Source organism: Benincasa hispida, chromosome 12 (genome assembly GCF_027475165.1).
Source record: "Benincasa hispida cultivar pf3 chromosome 12, pf3_genome.v1.1, whole genome shotgun sequence".
NCBI classification, from domain to species: domain Eukaryota; kingdom Viridiplantae; phylum Streptophyta; class Magnoliopsida; order Cucurbitales; family Cucurbitaceae; genus Benincasa; species Benincasa hispida.
In genome coordinates, this window is record NC_143489.1 from 60,735,054 (window position 1) to 60,750,660 (window position 15,607).

At 35.8% G+C, this 15,607-nt stretch overlaps 1 protein-coding gene across 1 annotated transcript; it reads left to right on the forward strand.

The window, feature by feature from the left end:
* Window positions 1-674: 674 nt before the first annotated feature.
* Window positions 675-12,005, forward strand: LOC120067174 (uncharacterized). Its single transcript, XM_039018648.2, has 8 exons — window positions 675-3,363; window positions 3,885-4,014; window positions 4,116-4,201; window positions 5,100-5,338; window positions 5,692-5,778; window positions 9,591-9,690; window positions 9,842-10,055; window positions 10,143-12,005. Exons 1-8 carry the CDS (start codon window positions 1,159-1,161, stop codon window positions 11,030-11,032), a joined length of 3,951 nt encoding a protein of 1,316 aa, XP_038874576.1. The 5' UTR covers window positions 675-1,158; the 3' UTR covers window positions 11,033-12,005.
* The last annotated feature ends 3,602 nt before the right edge of the window (window positions 12,006-15,607 follow it).

A 15,607-nucleotide genomic window follows, 5' to 3' on the forward strand; every position in this document is an offset into this window, starting at 1 on the left:
CATGGAGAAGAGAGTGATATATATTTATATATGAATTTAATAAGAAAATAAAGTTCAATAGTTTTTTTTTAAAAAAAATGAAACATTCAAGAGATTAATGTAATATAGCCCTTGTTTTTAGACCTTCTAGTAGAAACCCTAACATCAAACTAGTAAAACAGAACAGAAAGTTTGGGCCCAGATAGCGAGAGTCCAATCCAGAACCCAGCCCACGCAATCCCATATACTAATAAGGCCCAAACTAGAGCCGATTAACATCAACCCTCCAATTCCACTTCCTCTCACGTCCACTAAATATCCCGCTGGAGTTTCAGCATGCTCACGCGCCATGTACAGCACGTGTCGCTCAATTTCCTCGTCAATACCTTAATCAGCACGACCTCAACAGAACCAAGTATTACCTTAAAAAAAAAAAAACTCGAAAATTAGATATTCTAAAAATGAAAAGAAATAAATAAATGAAATACTCACGCACAAAAATTGAGTACAGTCAGAACTGTAAAAAACAGCTAGCATTAGCGTAGCAATCTTCTACTCCCACTAAGATCTCGCCACGTCAGACATACGATCCACCCTAGCTCAGTTACCATCTCACGTGGCAAAATCGTCACCGTTATTTAACTCCCTGCTCCACCTAGGAAAACGAGATTTGGAGGGAAAAAGGAGGGAAAAAAAAAAGAGAGAGAGAATAATAATAATAATATGAGTATTATTCTTTGGAAAATATAAATGTTAAGGATGGGAAAAAATAAAAAAGAAAAAAAAAGACTGCAAATTTTTATAATTGCTTTGGTTTTTAATAAAGTGGCGATGACGATCCTAACTAAGAGACTTGTGTCTGATCAGTTTCGTACGTCGGGGCATTTAGCGGGGAATTGAACCGAATTTCCGGCCATGGAATTCTAGAGCTTTCTATTGAGGTAAGATTCTTCCTATCTCCTTCACGGTGGGGTTGGTGGTTCCGTTTTGGAATTGGGAAAATCTTTAGAAAATTCGGATCTGTTTTGTTTCAGATCTGATAGGTTTTTCGTTGAGGGATTTCGGGGACAATCGAATTAGGGTTTGCTGTAGCTGGATTGTATTGGGTTTGTGTGAGCTCAATATGGGTATGGAGGAAGATTTTGTAATTTAGGGTTCTTGCGTTGGGGGTTGATTTAAATGGAAGACGGTGTGAGATCTGGGGGTCCGTCGGGGGTTTTGGTAAAGACTAGGAACTCGTCTGGTTGCTTAATTGTTAGAAAAAAAGAGGATGGATTAGGAGGCGCCGGTTCTTCGGGCTCACGTTTGCTTAATGCAAAGAAAGAGAAGAAGAGGCCTAGGTTGGTTTTGAGTGATTCTGGGTCCAGTGATGAGGTATTGTTGCCTCATCGTAGACGGGTTGGTCCTGAAACCATTCGGGTTTGTAATGGTTTGAATTCTTTTGGGAAAGATGTTGTGGACGAGAGTGGAAGTATCAGAAAGAAGGATAGATTGCAGTACGTTAAGCGAAATGATGATGGTTTACTCAACAGGATGGATGGAGATGGTCTACGAAGAAATATGGACACCTTAGATGTCTTTGAGTTCAATGAGTACGATGAAATTGATAGTGAGACTAGGCAGAGGAAGCACTTTAATGACAGTGGAGAAAGACAGTTTGTTGGTTCCATGAAACTGCCTCAAAGTGGCGTCAAGAGGGAATTTGGAACCTCTTCTAGCAAGCATGCTTTGGTGGACAAGAGAAAGCATTTGTATGCCGAACAAACCAATAGCTTTGATCGGGACAGGCCTCCCAGAAAGATTAATTATGAATCAGATAATGATGAACCTCACCTCCCAACACCCTTGTTGAGAGATAAGTTTAGGGGTCATTCCGATGAAGCAATCAGGGTTCAGGGGAAAAATGGAGTTTTAAAGGTAATGGTTAACAAGAAGAAAAATGTGAGCGGAGCTTCCAATATGTATGATCATCGCAAATTAGAAGAAAGTAGAAAGAGTTTAAGGACCGAAGATACTCTGAAGAGGAAAGTGTTAGTTTCTCCTTCACTCCACCCAGAAACTAAGCCCAATATGAAACAGGACCTCTTTTCTAAGCCAGAGAAAGACCATACAGAATTTCAAACTTCAGCATCAACAAAAAATGTAAAGGGTTGCAGTTGGGATTCAGGTGACAGCAGTGTGTCATTGAAGCCCAGAAAAAAGGTTGTTGAAGCTCACAAATCTACCAAGAAGGCAAGTTGTGAAGTTGAAAAAATTCCATGTGAAGAGACTCCCCCAAGTACAGCAAAGGAAGGAAAAGTAAAACGAGGCAGTGGAACAGAGAAACAAAAGCTACGTGAAAGGATCAGGGGAATGCTCCTTAGTGCTGGCTGGAAAATCGATTACAGACCCAGAAGGAACAGAGATTATTTAGATGCTGTCTATGTTAATCCCACTGGAACAGCTTATTGGTCAATTATTAAGGCTTATGATGCCCTTCAAAAGCAATTGAATGAAGAAGGAGCAGAGGCTAAACCTAGTACTGATGGTTCATTTACGCCAATATCAGATGACATTCTTAGTCAATTAACCAGGAAAACTAGAAAGAAAATTGAGAAGGAATGGAAAAATAAGCAGAGAGATGATAGTGACAGTGAAAATGCTAAAGAAGCAAGTGCACTAAGATCTGCTGGTACAAAAAATGACATGGACAGTATGGACAGTGACAGCAATGAAGAAAAGTTAAGCTCTTTCATAAAGCAGGGTGGAAAGTCTTTTAAAAATAAATTGAACGAGAATGGATTTCCCAGTGTCAACTCCAAAGGTCAAAGTTCTAGTAAGTATTCGCGTGATACCATTGTAAAATCTTCTTCTGGATCCAATTCACGTATTTTACATGGAAGAAGAGGTAGAAAGCTTGGACTGTTAGTTCGTGGCTCTAGTAGGGGATTAGATTCAGAGAATGATGGATATGTTCCATATACTGGTAAAAGGACTCTGCTTTCCTGGCTTATTGATTCCGGAACTGTGCAGTTGAGCCAAAAGGTTCGGTACATGAACCGCAGACAGACCCGGGTGATGCTGGAGGGGTGGATTACCAGAGATGGCATCCATTGCGGTTGCTGTAGCAAAATCCTCACTGTCTCAAAATTTGAGATACATGCTGGAAGCAAATTACGGCAACCTTTTCAAAACATCTTTTTGGAGTCTGGGGTTTCTCTTCTGCAGTGCCAGAGAGATGCATGGAATAGACAGGAGGAGTCTAAACGCCTCAGTTTCCACACAGTTGAAATTGACGGTGATGATCCAAATGATGATACATGTGGCATCTGTGGAGATGGTGGAGACTTGATCTGTTGTGATGGGTGTCCATCAACTTTTCATCAGAGTTGTTTAGATATTCAGGTGAGTGTCTAGTTTATTGTGCTTGTTGGTAGGTATGCCTATTATATTTGCAAGGTGTTCCATATCCTTCTCCCTCATCAATACTAGCCTTTTCTTTTGCCATGCCACCTGTTTAATTTTTTTTATTGATCACAGTTTATGATTGTAATCGTGAAGGAGGCTAGAAATATTTTCTAGCTGAATTTAGGGAATTGTGTATAGGTGAGGATGGATTATTTGTTTGGACATACACTCTCTCGCACACACACGTGCATAAATTTTAGGAAGCTTTGAAAACTGACATACACTGGTTTTTGCAATATTAGTAGCTTTATTTGTCTGTGATTTGCTTCTCTTCCCTTCTCTTTGAATGAGCTTGTTTTCTGCTCATTTTTTGTTTTTTATTCTCAAATTAATTCTTTCGGTATCGAACAGGAATTAGTCGAGGGTAGAGTACTTGAGTGATAAGCTTTTGCCCATGTTAGCTAAGTATCTTAATTGAGACTTCCCCCCCCTTTGATCGTTTATTCCCTTTGGTGCAGATTCCTCCAGGTGATTGGCACTGCCCAAATTGTACTTGCAAGTATTGTGGAGTTGCCAGTGTTGATATTTCTCAAGGAGACAATACCGTTGTTCCTGAGATATCTACTTGCATGTTATGCGAGAAAAAATGTATGACTTCAATTTGTTCTCTCTTTTATTTGTTCTCTTCCCTGCTCATCAACTGTAATTGTAGAATTTTTATTTTGGTTATATTTTGGTTATTGCTGCAGTTCATGAGTCCTGCATTCCAGAGATGGATACTCCTGATCATTCCAACACTTCAGTCACTTCTTTTTGTGGCAAGAGTTGCAGAGAGGTAGCAAAAATTTCAATTTATTCTAGTTCTCAATCTTATTTTAGTATGACTTTAAATTTTCATAAGTTATTTGTTAATGTGGACGTTATGAATAAAGTAATAAAAAAAAATGAATGAAGTGGTTGAGGGACTGTGTAGATTATTCACTTTTTCAATAGTTATTTGCTGTAGACTGTAGTTATCCAGGAGCTTTCTATGGAGGAGTTGTGAGAAGTCACTAGGTTTGTTCCTCGGTTTGGGCCTCTGTGGTTAAAGTCTGTTGTAATTAGCAATTAAGCTTATAATTTTGGAGTTGAGTCTTCTTTCTTTCTTTCTTTCCTTTTTTTTTTTTTTTTTTTTTTTGTTTTGCTTTTGTTGTTTTCATTAGGTTCCTTCCTGTTGAGCAGAAGTTTTTTTATGCTCTTGTATGTTCTTTCATATTTCTGTGTGGAAAGTGTGGTTTCTTGTTAAAAAAAATGAAAAATGAATCCTGTTGTCATTTAAGTCATTTGATAATACAGTTATGTTGTATGTGCAAATGTTTGTTACTATTTTGACCAATTATTCTTCCTTGGATTTAAACCTTTTACTTTCGAGAAATTATAGGAAAATTGACGATGTCCTGTTTTCATCCTAATCTTATGAAGATTTTTTATACGTGGATTTTTCCTCTGTAATGTTCATGTACCTTGGAGCTACTCCTTGTTATATTTCAATCACCTGAATGTGGTAGTGAATACAGGCTTCCATGACCATACTTTTAGTCTGTGCATGCTGGTGACCACGTAGCGTAGTGGTATAAGGTTCCTTAGTTGCCACAATACGCTAGTGGATGTTTTCTGCTTTTAAGTAATTTTAAGAACTCCAGCTTCTACCTACCGAAAATTTTTATTTGCAGACTAATTATTGCATTTTACAGCTTTTTGAGAGTTTGCAGAAGCATCTTGGGGCGAAACATGAATTAGATGCAGGATTCTCATGGTCTCTTATCCGTAGAACAAGTGAAGATTCGGATGTATCTGTTCGTGGACTTTCTCAAAGGATCGAGTGTAACTCTAAACTGGCTGTTGCATTAACAGTTATGGATGAATGCTTTTTGCCTATTGTTGACAGGAGGAGTGGGATAAATCTAATTCATAATGTTCTTTATAACTGTGGGTAAGATTTTTTTTTGTCTCGTCTGTCAATACTGATATAGTATGTTCTCATAATCATAATTTTGATGCTTTAGGAGTGCTCTTTCAAATAATAACATTATCATGAATAAACTTGATTTTACTCCATTGTTTCAACTAACAAGATCTTTAGCTCATTGTGTTGACTGTTGTACTTTGAAATTTCCAACTCAGGCGCCGTGTCTTTTTACTTTTACTGTAGCTACTTAATTTTGATTGCTCCAACATGGATAAAACTACTAGATCAAAATCTACTGCAATTTTTCTTTTTTAAATATTATTTTTTTTGAAAAGCATCTGGAAGTTTGTCTGACTTGATCATGTTTAACTTTCCAGATCTAACTTTTATAGGCTGAATTATAGTGGCTTCTACACTGCTATTTTGGAAAGGGGTGATGAAATCATCTCTGCTGCAACAATCAGGTATCATGCATCACACTTCTATTGTATTGCATCTTCATATTTACCTGGCATTGGCCGAAGGAAAAATTCAAATAAACCGTGCTCTGGATTGAAATATGTGCTATGTTTCTAAACGTATATGTGATTGAACAATGATTTGGAAGAGTTCATGTTCTGGCTTTTGTATGGCTTGTATTTGGGCAATTATACCGACATTGCCAGTTGATAGGTTGTAGATTTGTTTGTTCTAGTTGCATGATTGTGTAACTTTGAGGGACTTCATTTGTTGGATTTTCTTTTAGACAGTATTATTACTGAACCAGTCATTAAGAAAGCTTGCACTGAGTAGACAAGCAGCAAGAATTTCGTAAGTTTCTGACTAAAAATTGATGCATCAGAACAGAAACATTCGGCAAACAAACCATTAGCTAAGGAACAATCATCCAAGGAACCACCCACCAAGTGTTCCTCACGGCAGCATCCTTGCTCACGGGTTTTCCCGAAAGGAAACACCTGCCAGCATCAAATAACTGTTTTAGTAAGCAACAGTGAACATAATCCTCATCAAATAACCTGTTTTAGTAAGCAATACTGAACATAATCCTTAAAGGAAAAATCCGTATCTCCCATCTTGTTGTCCCTGAATTTGGGACATGTTTGGTAGTGATTTTGGAATGGTTAAAATCACTTTTGTCACATTCAAAATTACTTCCAAGTATGACTTTAATCATTCAAAATGAATTTTGATGATAAGAAAGTCGTGTAAGTGTTAAAGTCAACACTAAATTGATTTTGAATGTTTAAAAACAAGTGGTTTTGAAGTTTGAACATGACAAAAGTGATTCAAACAATTTTAAAATTACTCCCAAGGATGTCCTTATCTTGCCAAATTGATGTAGTGTCAAGATCGATGTTGAAATGTAGAAGTTAATCTCAGATATAATGAACTATTGTGGCTTGTGGCCTAGTGTTAAATGGATGGCATGACCTATTAAGGGTTAAGAGGTCATGGGTTCCATCCATGGTGACCACCTACCTAAGATCTAATATCTTACAAGTTTTCTTGATACCCAAATGTTGTAGGATCAGGTGGGTTGTCCTGTGAGATTAGTCAAGGTGCACGTAAGCTTGCCTGGTCACTCACGGATACCAAAAAACAACCTCATATAATAAGGAGTATCATTAGATAATCAGTATGTTTGAATTAATATCAGTTGTTAATTTAGACTACTTTAATATTTAAGTTTAATTAGTTATTTCTCATATTTCCGTCTAGCTATAAGGCTATAAATAGACACTATTGGGCTGTAATAGAAAGCTTTTGAAAATCATATTTGAAATAGAACTATTGTTCTCAGAGAGATTTCTCTCAAACTATATGGATGGACTTCTCCTTTGTTTGGTCATGGATTTGGTGTAATGCCTTAAACCCATTGCATCAAGACCTTAGCATAAAAAAGGCGACTTCAAAGGATTGGAGCTTTAACAAGAAATACAAAGGTGAGTACATTTTTGCTATTAGGTCGTCCTGTTAGGATACTAGAATTCCAAAGGAAGGTGGTTTCGAAGTGGTAGCTGTTAGATGAGCATTATGGTGCAAAAATAAGAAACCTATATCCATGGATCCTTAGATTTCTTTTATGAGATTTAATCTTATGCTGAGAAGTTCTCGTCCTGTTTATTTTAGAACTCAAATATGCTAAAATTAGAATTCTTCTTTTTGATTTATTTGCTGGCCTTCATTGTTAGTAGGTTTTATCTGTTGACTTGGCTCCTAAACTTGAGAAGATTCTATTGGAAAAAACTGTTATAGGAGAATTCATGTTCGTTTTCTTTTATATGGCTTGTTTTGGGCCAATTATACTGATGTTGCCATTTGATAGGTTGTAGATTGGTTTTAGTTGTATGATTGTGTAACTTTGCATGTAAGGGACTTCATTGGTAGGAGTTTCTTTTAGACATAATTATTAGTGAACCAGTCATTAAGAGAGCTTCCGCTGAGTAGACAAACAGCAAGAATTTCACAAGTTTCTGTCTATAACTTGGCATATCAGAAAAGCAACAATCAGCAAACAAACCATTTGATAAGGAACAATCAGCAAAGGAACCACCAAGCATCATCCTTGCTCACGGTTTTTCCCAAAGGAAACACCTGCCAGCATCAAATAACTTGTTTTAGGAAGCAGCGCTGAACATAATCCTTAAAGGAAAAATCAATATCTCCCATCTTGTTGTCCTGGATTTACGACATGTTTGGTAGTGATTTTGGAATGGTTAAAATTACTTTTGTCACATCCAAAATCACTTCCAAGTATGACTTTAATCATGCAAAATAAATTTTGATGATAAGAAAATCGTGTAAGTGTTAAAATCAAACACAAATCAAACGCTAAATTGATTTTGATTGTTTAAAGACAAGTGGTTTTGAACATGACAAAAGTGATTTTAACAATTTAAAAATTACTCCAAAAGATATCCTTATCTTGCCAAATTGTAGTGAATTATTAAAGCCCCGTTTGGTGAACATTTTGTTTTTGGTTTTTGTTTTTGAAAATTAAACCGATGGACACTACTTCCACCTTCAAATTTCTTCCTTTGTTTTCTACTTTTCACCAATGGTTGAGAACTAAAAAAAGTAGCTTTGAAAAAGTTGTTTTTGGAATTTGGAATTTGGCTAGGAATTCAAACATAAGAAAGATGCAAATTATTGTGAGAAATGTGGATGAAATAGGCTTAATTTTCAAAACCAAAAACCAAAAACCAAATGGTTACCATATGGCGTGTAAATAATTAGTATATTTGAGTTGATATTTGTTTAGTTAATTTAGATTACTTTAATGTTTAATTAGTATTCAAGTTTAATTAATTATTTGTCATATTTCCTTGTAAGTCTATAAATAGACACTTCAGGATTGTAATGGAAAGTTATTGGAAATCATATTTGAAATGGAACTATTGTTCTTCGAGAGCTTTCTCTGAACTATAGGATGAACTTCTACTTTGTAAGGTCATGGATTTGTTGTAATATCTTAAACCCACTGCATCAAGACCTTACCATAATAAAGAAGAATTAAGAAAGAATTGGACCTTAACAAGAAATGTAAAGGTTGAGTACAATTTTCCCTATTATGTCGTTGGACCTTAACAAGAAATGTAAAGGTTGAGTACAATTTTCCCTATTATGTCGTTGGACCTTAACAAGAAATGTAAAGGTTGAGTACAATTTTCCCTATTATGTCGTTCTGTTAGGATACTAGAATCCCAAAACTCAAGGTGGTGGCCATTAGACGAGCATTATGGTGCAAAAATAAGAAACCTATCCATGGATCCTTAGATTGCTTTTATGAGAATTGATCTTATGCTGTGAAGTTGTCATGCTGTTTATATTAGAACTTAAATATGCTAAAATTAGAATTCTTCTTTTGAATTTATTTGCTGGCCTTCATTGTTAGTAGGATTTATCTGCTAAAATTAAAAAACTGGAGGAGAATTCATGTTCATTTTCTTTTTCTTTTTCTTTTTTCTTTTATTTTGGTGGTCTGTACGTATATAGTTGTTTTGTTGAATGTAGTTGTGTCTCCAGTTGGTGTGTTTTAGATCGGTATTTGTTCTGTTGGTAAAGGTTGCAGACTTCGTCTGAAGATAGTTAACTTTTAGACGTACATGATATTTACCTTTTAGGATTTGATATCTTCTAATCATATTAGCTAGTCGAGAAAGAGATACCTATAAAATGACTATTTGATGAAAAAGGTTTTTGGTTGAATCTTCAGGTATTGATGCTTGCTTGGCAATAAGGTTTTGTTGATATTTGCTATCTTTTATATGGTTAGGTTTCATGGGACTAAGTTAGCTGAAATGCCATTCATCGGTACCCGCCATATTTATAGACGTCAAGGAATGTGCCGTCGGCTCTTTTGCGCAATTGAATCTGTAAGCTACACAAGATGTTAATCTCCTCCTATTTGTGGATAATTGACGGTTGTGGGTTTGCAAATTTTAGTTTTTAAGACTTATTTTCTTCAATAGCTGCAACATTTATTTATTTTATTTTTATTTTTATTATTATTATTGCTCTATTTAGGCCCTCCGCATGCTTAAGGTTGAGAAACTGATTATACCAGCAATCGCTGAGCTCATGCACACTTGGAATGTGATTTTTGGCTTTAGTCCTTTGGAGCAGTCACTCAAGCAAGAAATGAGATTGATGAATATGTTGGTGTTCCCTGGAACAGATATGTTACAGAAGTTGTTAATCCAAGAGACAATTGTCGAGGAGAATACTTCTACTGGCTCAGGTTTTTATATAGTTTTCTTCGTTTTATGTTAACAACAAAATTGGTTTGACTGCCAATTTAATTATTCAGTCTGTTTTTGTTTAAAAGGTGCAAAGCAAACGGATTGTAGAAGTACAGAGTTCAGTAGTCCTAAGATGGATACAGAGACCTCATCTGGCCATGAACCTCAAAGTTGTGATGACACCGAACAGCATCACTCTAAGGAGAAAACAAATGAAGCAGCTGTTACTAACCCGAATCCTGAATCCGTATCTGTTTCTCTAAATGATACTTCTGCGGCAAATAGTCCTCTGGATGTGTTTTGTGAAGGTAAACCGTCATGTTCTCCAATGCAAACCGTAAATTCAGATTCTGATTCTGGTGATAAAGTTAAATGTTCATCTCCATCTGATTCAACCGACTCTCTTCAATGGAAAAATAAGTCTGGAATTCAGCATGGTATAGAGGACCATTTGCAGTCCACTTCCCAATGTATGGAAGTTGATACATCTTCAGACAATTCTCTTGAACTTAAGGTTAAAGTTTCAGATGAAGGAATCATTTGTTCTAACTCTCATGCTGGGCACGAGTTGGCTGACTCCGTTTCTGAGAAGAAATATTTTCCTCCTGCAATAGGCTATGGCACCGATGAGTTTCTAAATGACATACCCGTAGTGGATTCTCCTGAAGATGATAAGTCATTCAATAAGATTAATGGTCATGAATTCCACGAGGACGATTCCCATGCTAATGCTCTTAAACCTGCTCATTCGGTTGAAAATTTTCCCAATGACAGTGAAAATCCACTTGTCTCTTCTGCTAGCTTGTGTGGCACTAATGGAGGCCCCTTTGAAACATCTGATTGTAAAAATGCAAGACCTTATGGTAAAGAAACTTTTTCTGACGGAATTTGTGACATTGAAAATTCTCCACAGGCATGTGGGGCAAAAGCCAGAGGTGATTCGCAGGAAGAGAGAGCTGAATCTGGTTCGGTTTGAAATTGCCTCCATGTTGATGTTTGATCTCCAAATTATCATGAAACCACTTTGCTGGTTTGTGCAGGGCTCTGTTGCTAAATGACTAGTGCTTAGATTTGAGATGAGTTGCAATAATTGATATTGCTATTTAACAGAATTTTGGCATTTAGATCACAATCCAACTTCTGTTCGTTAACACGATTTTTTCAGCCCTGGAGTTCACAGAGGTGCCCTTGAAGGAACTAGCATGGTTCAATTCACCATTTCTCTTCTGAAATTGCTGCTTTGAAACATGAACACATTCATTATGCTGGCTGGCTTGGAAGCTCAAACTTCATGGTATGGTCGAAACCTGGTTCAGGATCTCTCCAAACCATCATATTTTCTAGAAATGGAGCAGTTCCATTCTTGATCAGGGTCAGCTAATCTCTTGGAGCAAAATCTTCTTGTAGTTGTAATGATTGATCACACATGGTTCCAGCGCCAATTTGTCTCAAACATATCTGTTATCGTCTGCTCAGCCTATTCGACAACCACAACTGCGAGAGAGCCAGAGAATTAAAATAACTCTTGTGGCGTTTTCAAGTTCTCAAGGTTTTCTGGTCGGGCCTTTTAACAGAAATATATTGACATTCATTCGTATTACTCATAAGAATGGTATGACCACCCTCTGTTGTATAGGCTGTTTTGGTGGAATCTTCAAGCTTGTCAACTCAATTTGTCTTGAATTTTTGCTGCTGTCTGTGATGGGCATTGTCTAAGTTCAGAGCATTTTCTGGGAAGCTACTTCTCTGCCAACCATGAGAGCTTAGGGGGGTTGGTTTAACATGTGTGAAAGCAAAGGGTAAAAAATATAGTTTTTAGTGAGTTAGAAATGGGGAGTCCATTGTTTGCTAACTGTTATTATTGGAATTACTTGTTATATGAAGATGAAATTGTAATTATTTGGTGCACATGTATTTAGTTTGAAATACTGCCTGAAGGTTTTGCTCCACATTTTTCTCAACCCCTCAACTATTATGTTTGTCTCTTTTGAACCCAAATTTGAAGCTCTAGGTTTTTTATTTTATTTTATTTTTTAATTGAAGTTGATAGCACTACCACATTGTAAAATAAATTTGTACAAGTGTTTAATAGATAATTGATTTTTAAACTCTTAGTTTATCTAATACATCTCTAATCTTGCCATTTTGTATCTAATAAATTTTTAAAAATTCAAAATTTTTTAAAACTCTAAGCTTCCAATTAGGAAAAATTAAAAATATATTGTAGTTTTAAAAACTATTTAGAAAAATATTGTACTTTCTATTTATAAAAATATTGTTTTTTTTAATAGGTCGAGGGTTCAAAATTCGACCTACCTAGGTCGAATCTTCGACCTTTAGATTATTTTTTTTCTTTTTAATAATTTAGACATTCGACCTTCTTCTTTTTTTTTTTAAAGAAAAAATCATTTTATAAAAACAATTTCTAAAAATGTTTTATTATTTTATTATTTTATTTAAACTCTAAAAAGAATAAATTAAAAAAAATAACATCTCATAAAAATAAAAAAGTGTAAATTAAAATATCCCATTTATATAAAAATAATTACAAAAATCAATGTGTCCCACAAGGCGGACGTCGTCGATTTCAAGTTGGTTGTCGTTGTCGACTTCGAACTTGAGGTTGCTCGAATTCTTCTTGATGTTGCTCTGGTACTTTTGCAGGCATTTCATAATATAAATATTCATTATGCTCTCCACGACCTCGACCATATCCATGCACGTATTAAGACAAAGGACTAGCCTCTGAGTCATAATGTCCTGAACCAAATGTTGGCATCATCATCATCGGACTAACATAATTAGTTTGACTCTGCGTCTGCATCACAGAGGTAACTCTTCCACATTATGGGCAACCTCATCCACTTCCCGAACAGGTTCTCTATGTCTAGGAGCTGGTGGAGGAACAATAGGTATAACGTACATATAATGTATCTCCTCCATATAGCTTTGATTGTCACTACATATAGCAAGAACCTGATTCGGATCATTCGCAACCTCACGGAGTCTACTGTTGTTCGATCTCTGTGAATTATAAAATAATTAGATAATATTTAAAATAAATTTAAATTAAAAATAATTAGATAATATTCATTCATTTACCAGATGACCCACAGCTGCTCTCGGACGAGTGACATAGCGCCTTGTGATATTATTATATTAATGAATATATTCTTGAGTGACATCCCTGTCAAACTGTTGAACTTGCAATAAACCTTGCACGATAGTGCTATCGCACTACCAAATGTGCAACTTTTTCAGACCAATCTCTAGTCCTTAAGTCAATATCATGCAATGGGGGTTCAATATTACAAGGTGATGGGACATCCTGCTGAAAACCAAATTGTCTTATCACCCTGTCAGGAAGATGCCACTCACCAATGTGAAAACATATGAGAGGACTCATCGTCTGCCATATGTTTTGACCATTTGTACAAAAATTAGGCAAAGTATACATAATAATTTTGTAGGGCTCCCAAATAACCTGAAACACAAAATATTATATTGGAAAACATTAAATACAAATACAATAAAAATGTGTATTAAATAATCAATTAGGTTGAAGCAGATCAAACATGTATCTGTACTGGCTGACTACATGTGTGGCTGTCCTAGCCACACAAAATTTGTCTCTCCACCTAATTTTTTAAATTGATAATTTAGAATCTAAATTAACTAGATCAGTGATATAAAAATTAAATTGAATTAAAACAACATACCGAGAACCGTAGGCTCGTCCAGCTAACTGAGCGTCATTAACATGTTGTAGCTGTGAAGCCATTGTTGGAAATCACTCCCAAGCCCATAGTTGCAAAAGTATGAGAGGTCCAGTTATCTCTCGAACCTCAGGTCTTGTTGCTTTGCATAGTTGTCTATACAACCATACCAAACATGCTCCACCCCACGAATACCGCCCTGCATCATAGAGGTTAGCTAATAGTGGCAAGAACATCAAGTGAACAAAATGACTTGATTGATCGGAAAACAAACTTCCACCCATCATTTGTAGTATATATGCTCGCACATATCTTATGACGGTTTTCTCGTCTGCATCATCTGTGAGCTCACGGAATTGTGTTCCTAACCATATCAAACTTAACCTCGATCCTTTAATTTTTTCGGCAGGTGGGGTCGCACCGAGGTATAATTGACAAACTTATGGCCAGTCATTGTACATCACTCCGGTGACCGGCTCACCATCAACAGGTAACCTAACAACACTTCTATGTCTTGTAGAGTGATAGTGCACTATCCAACAGACATATGAAATGTATGCGTCTCAGGCCTCCATCTCTTGACCAAGATTGTGATCAGATGCCAGTCCAATTGAATAAATCCCAATTTGGCAACCCTATGTGTGCAGTAGCGGTAGTATTCGAGGGTAGAGTGGGATAGTGCGCTGGAGAACTGCCTATCGATGCCTGCAAGATATTTCTCCAGTAGTACGATCTCGCCATACAACAGATGATCGATGAATGGACTGGTCATACAAAACATCAGGATCAATAGGTCCTGGGTTTAAAGCCATGATCTGAAAGGAAAAAAATATATTTATTTCTCAATTAAAAAAATATTTATTTCTCAATTAGAAGAATAATGTACAACTTAATTAACTTAATTAAATAATGTATAATTTAATTAAAAGAATAATGTACAACTTTATTAAAAGAATAATGTACAACTTTATAAATTATAATAAAAAAATTAAATATACAATAAAAGTATCTACACTTAATTAAATATACATGATAAAAGAAGTATTTATTTCTCAATTAAAAGAATAATATATAACTTTATAGATTACAATAAAAAAAATTGAATATATAATAAATTATTATAAAAAAAATTGAATATACAATAAATTGTACTAAAAAAATTGAATATATAATAAAAAAATATTCATTTTTCAATCCTTAACTATCTGGAGCCCGTCTTAGTAACAAAGGACACTTCTTTCGATTATGGCTTAACTGATTACAAAATCCACATCGTTGTTAAGTGACTGGTTTTGTTCAATCCATCTCGTTGTGATAACGTGAACTTTTCAGTTTATCAGGTTTTCTCAACAACGATAGATCAGGATGTAAGACGGGCATATTAGGGTGCGTGATCCAGTAATCTTCATGCGGTACAGGTTGAAATTGAGGAAAGTAACATTCAGCATACGTTGACAATTTATAGTAGTCCTCAATAAAGTCTTTGTAGTTCATGTTAAAATGTGAGCAAACGACCATAAAATGCGAGCATGGAATGTCAAATGCTTGTCACTTGTTACATGAACAGTACCGCTTGAACATGTTTAGCCTCAATATTTTAATACTTCCTCCTTTGGCATTAAGACTATGACATCCGGTCTTCACATGAAACACACCTTTATACCGATCGTATGATTGTACTTCATGTTTACTAGATCTTGCAGCCCATTTATTTATTTTCTCGTGTGCGTACTTGGATTTTTACTCCACTTAGTATTATAAAATATGTTTGAAATAAATTGTTAATTACCGGGTGTATTTATCTTGACGCTCCAATGCATCCCTTATTTCTTCTC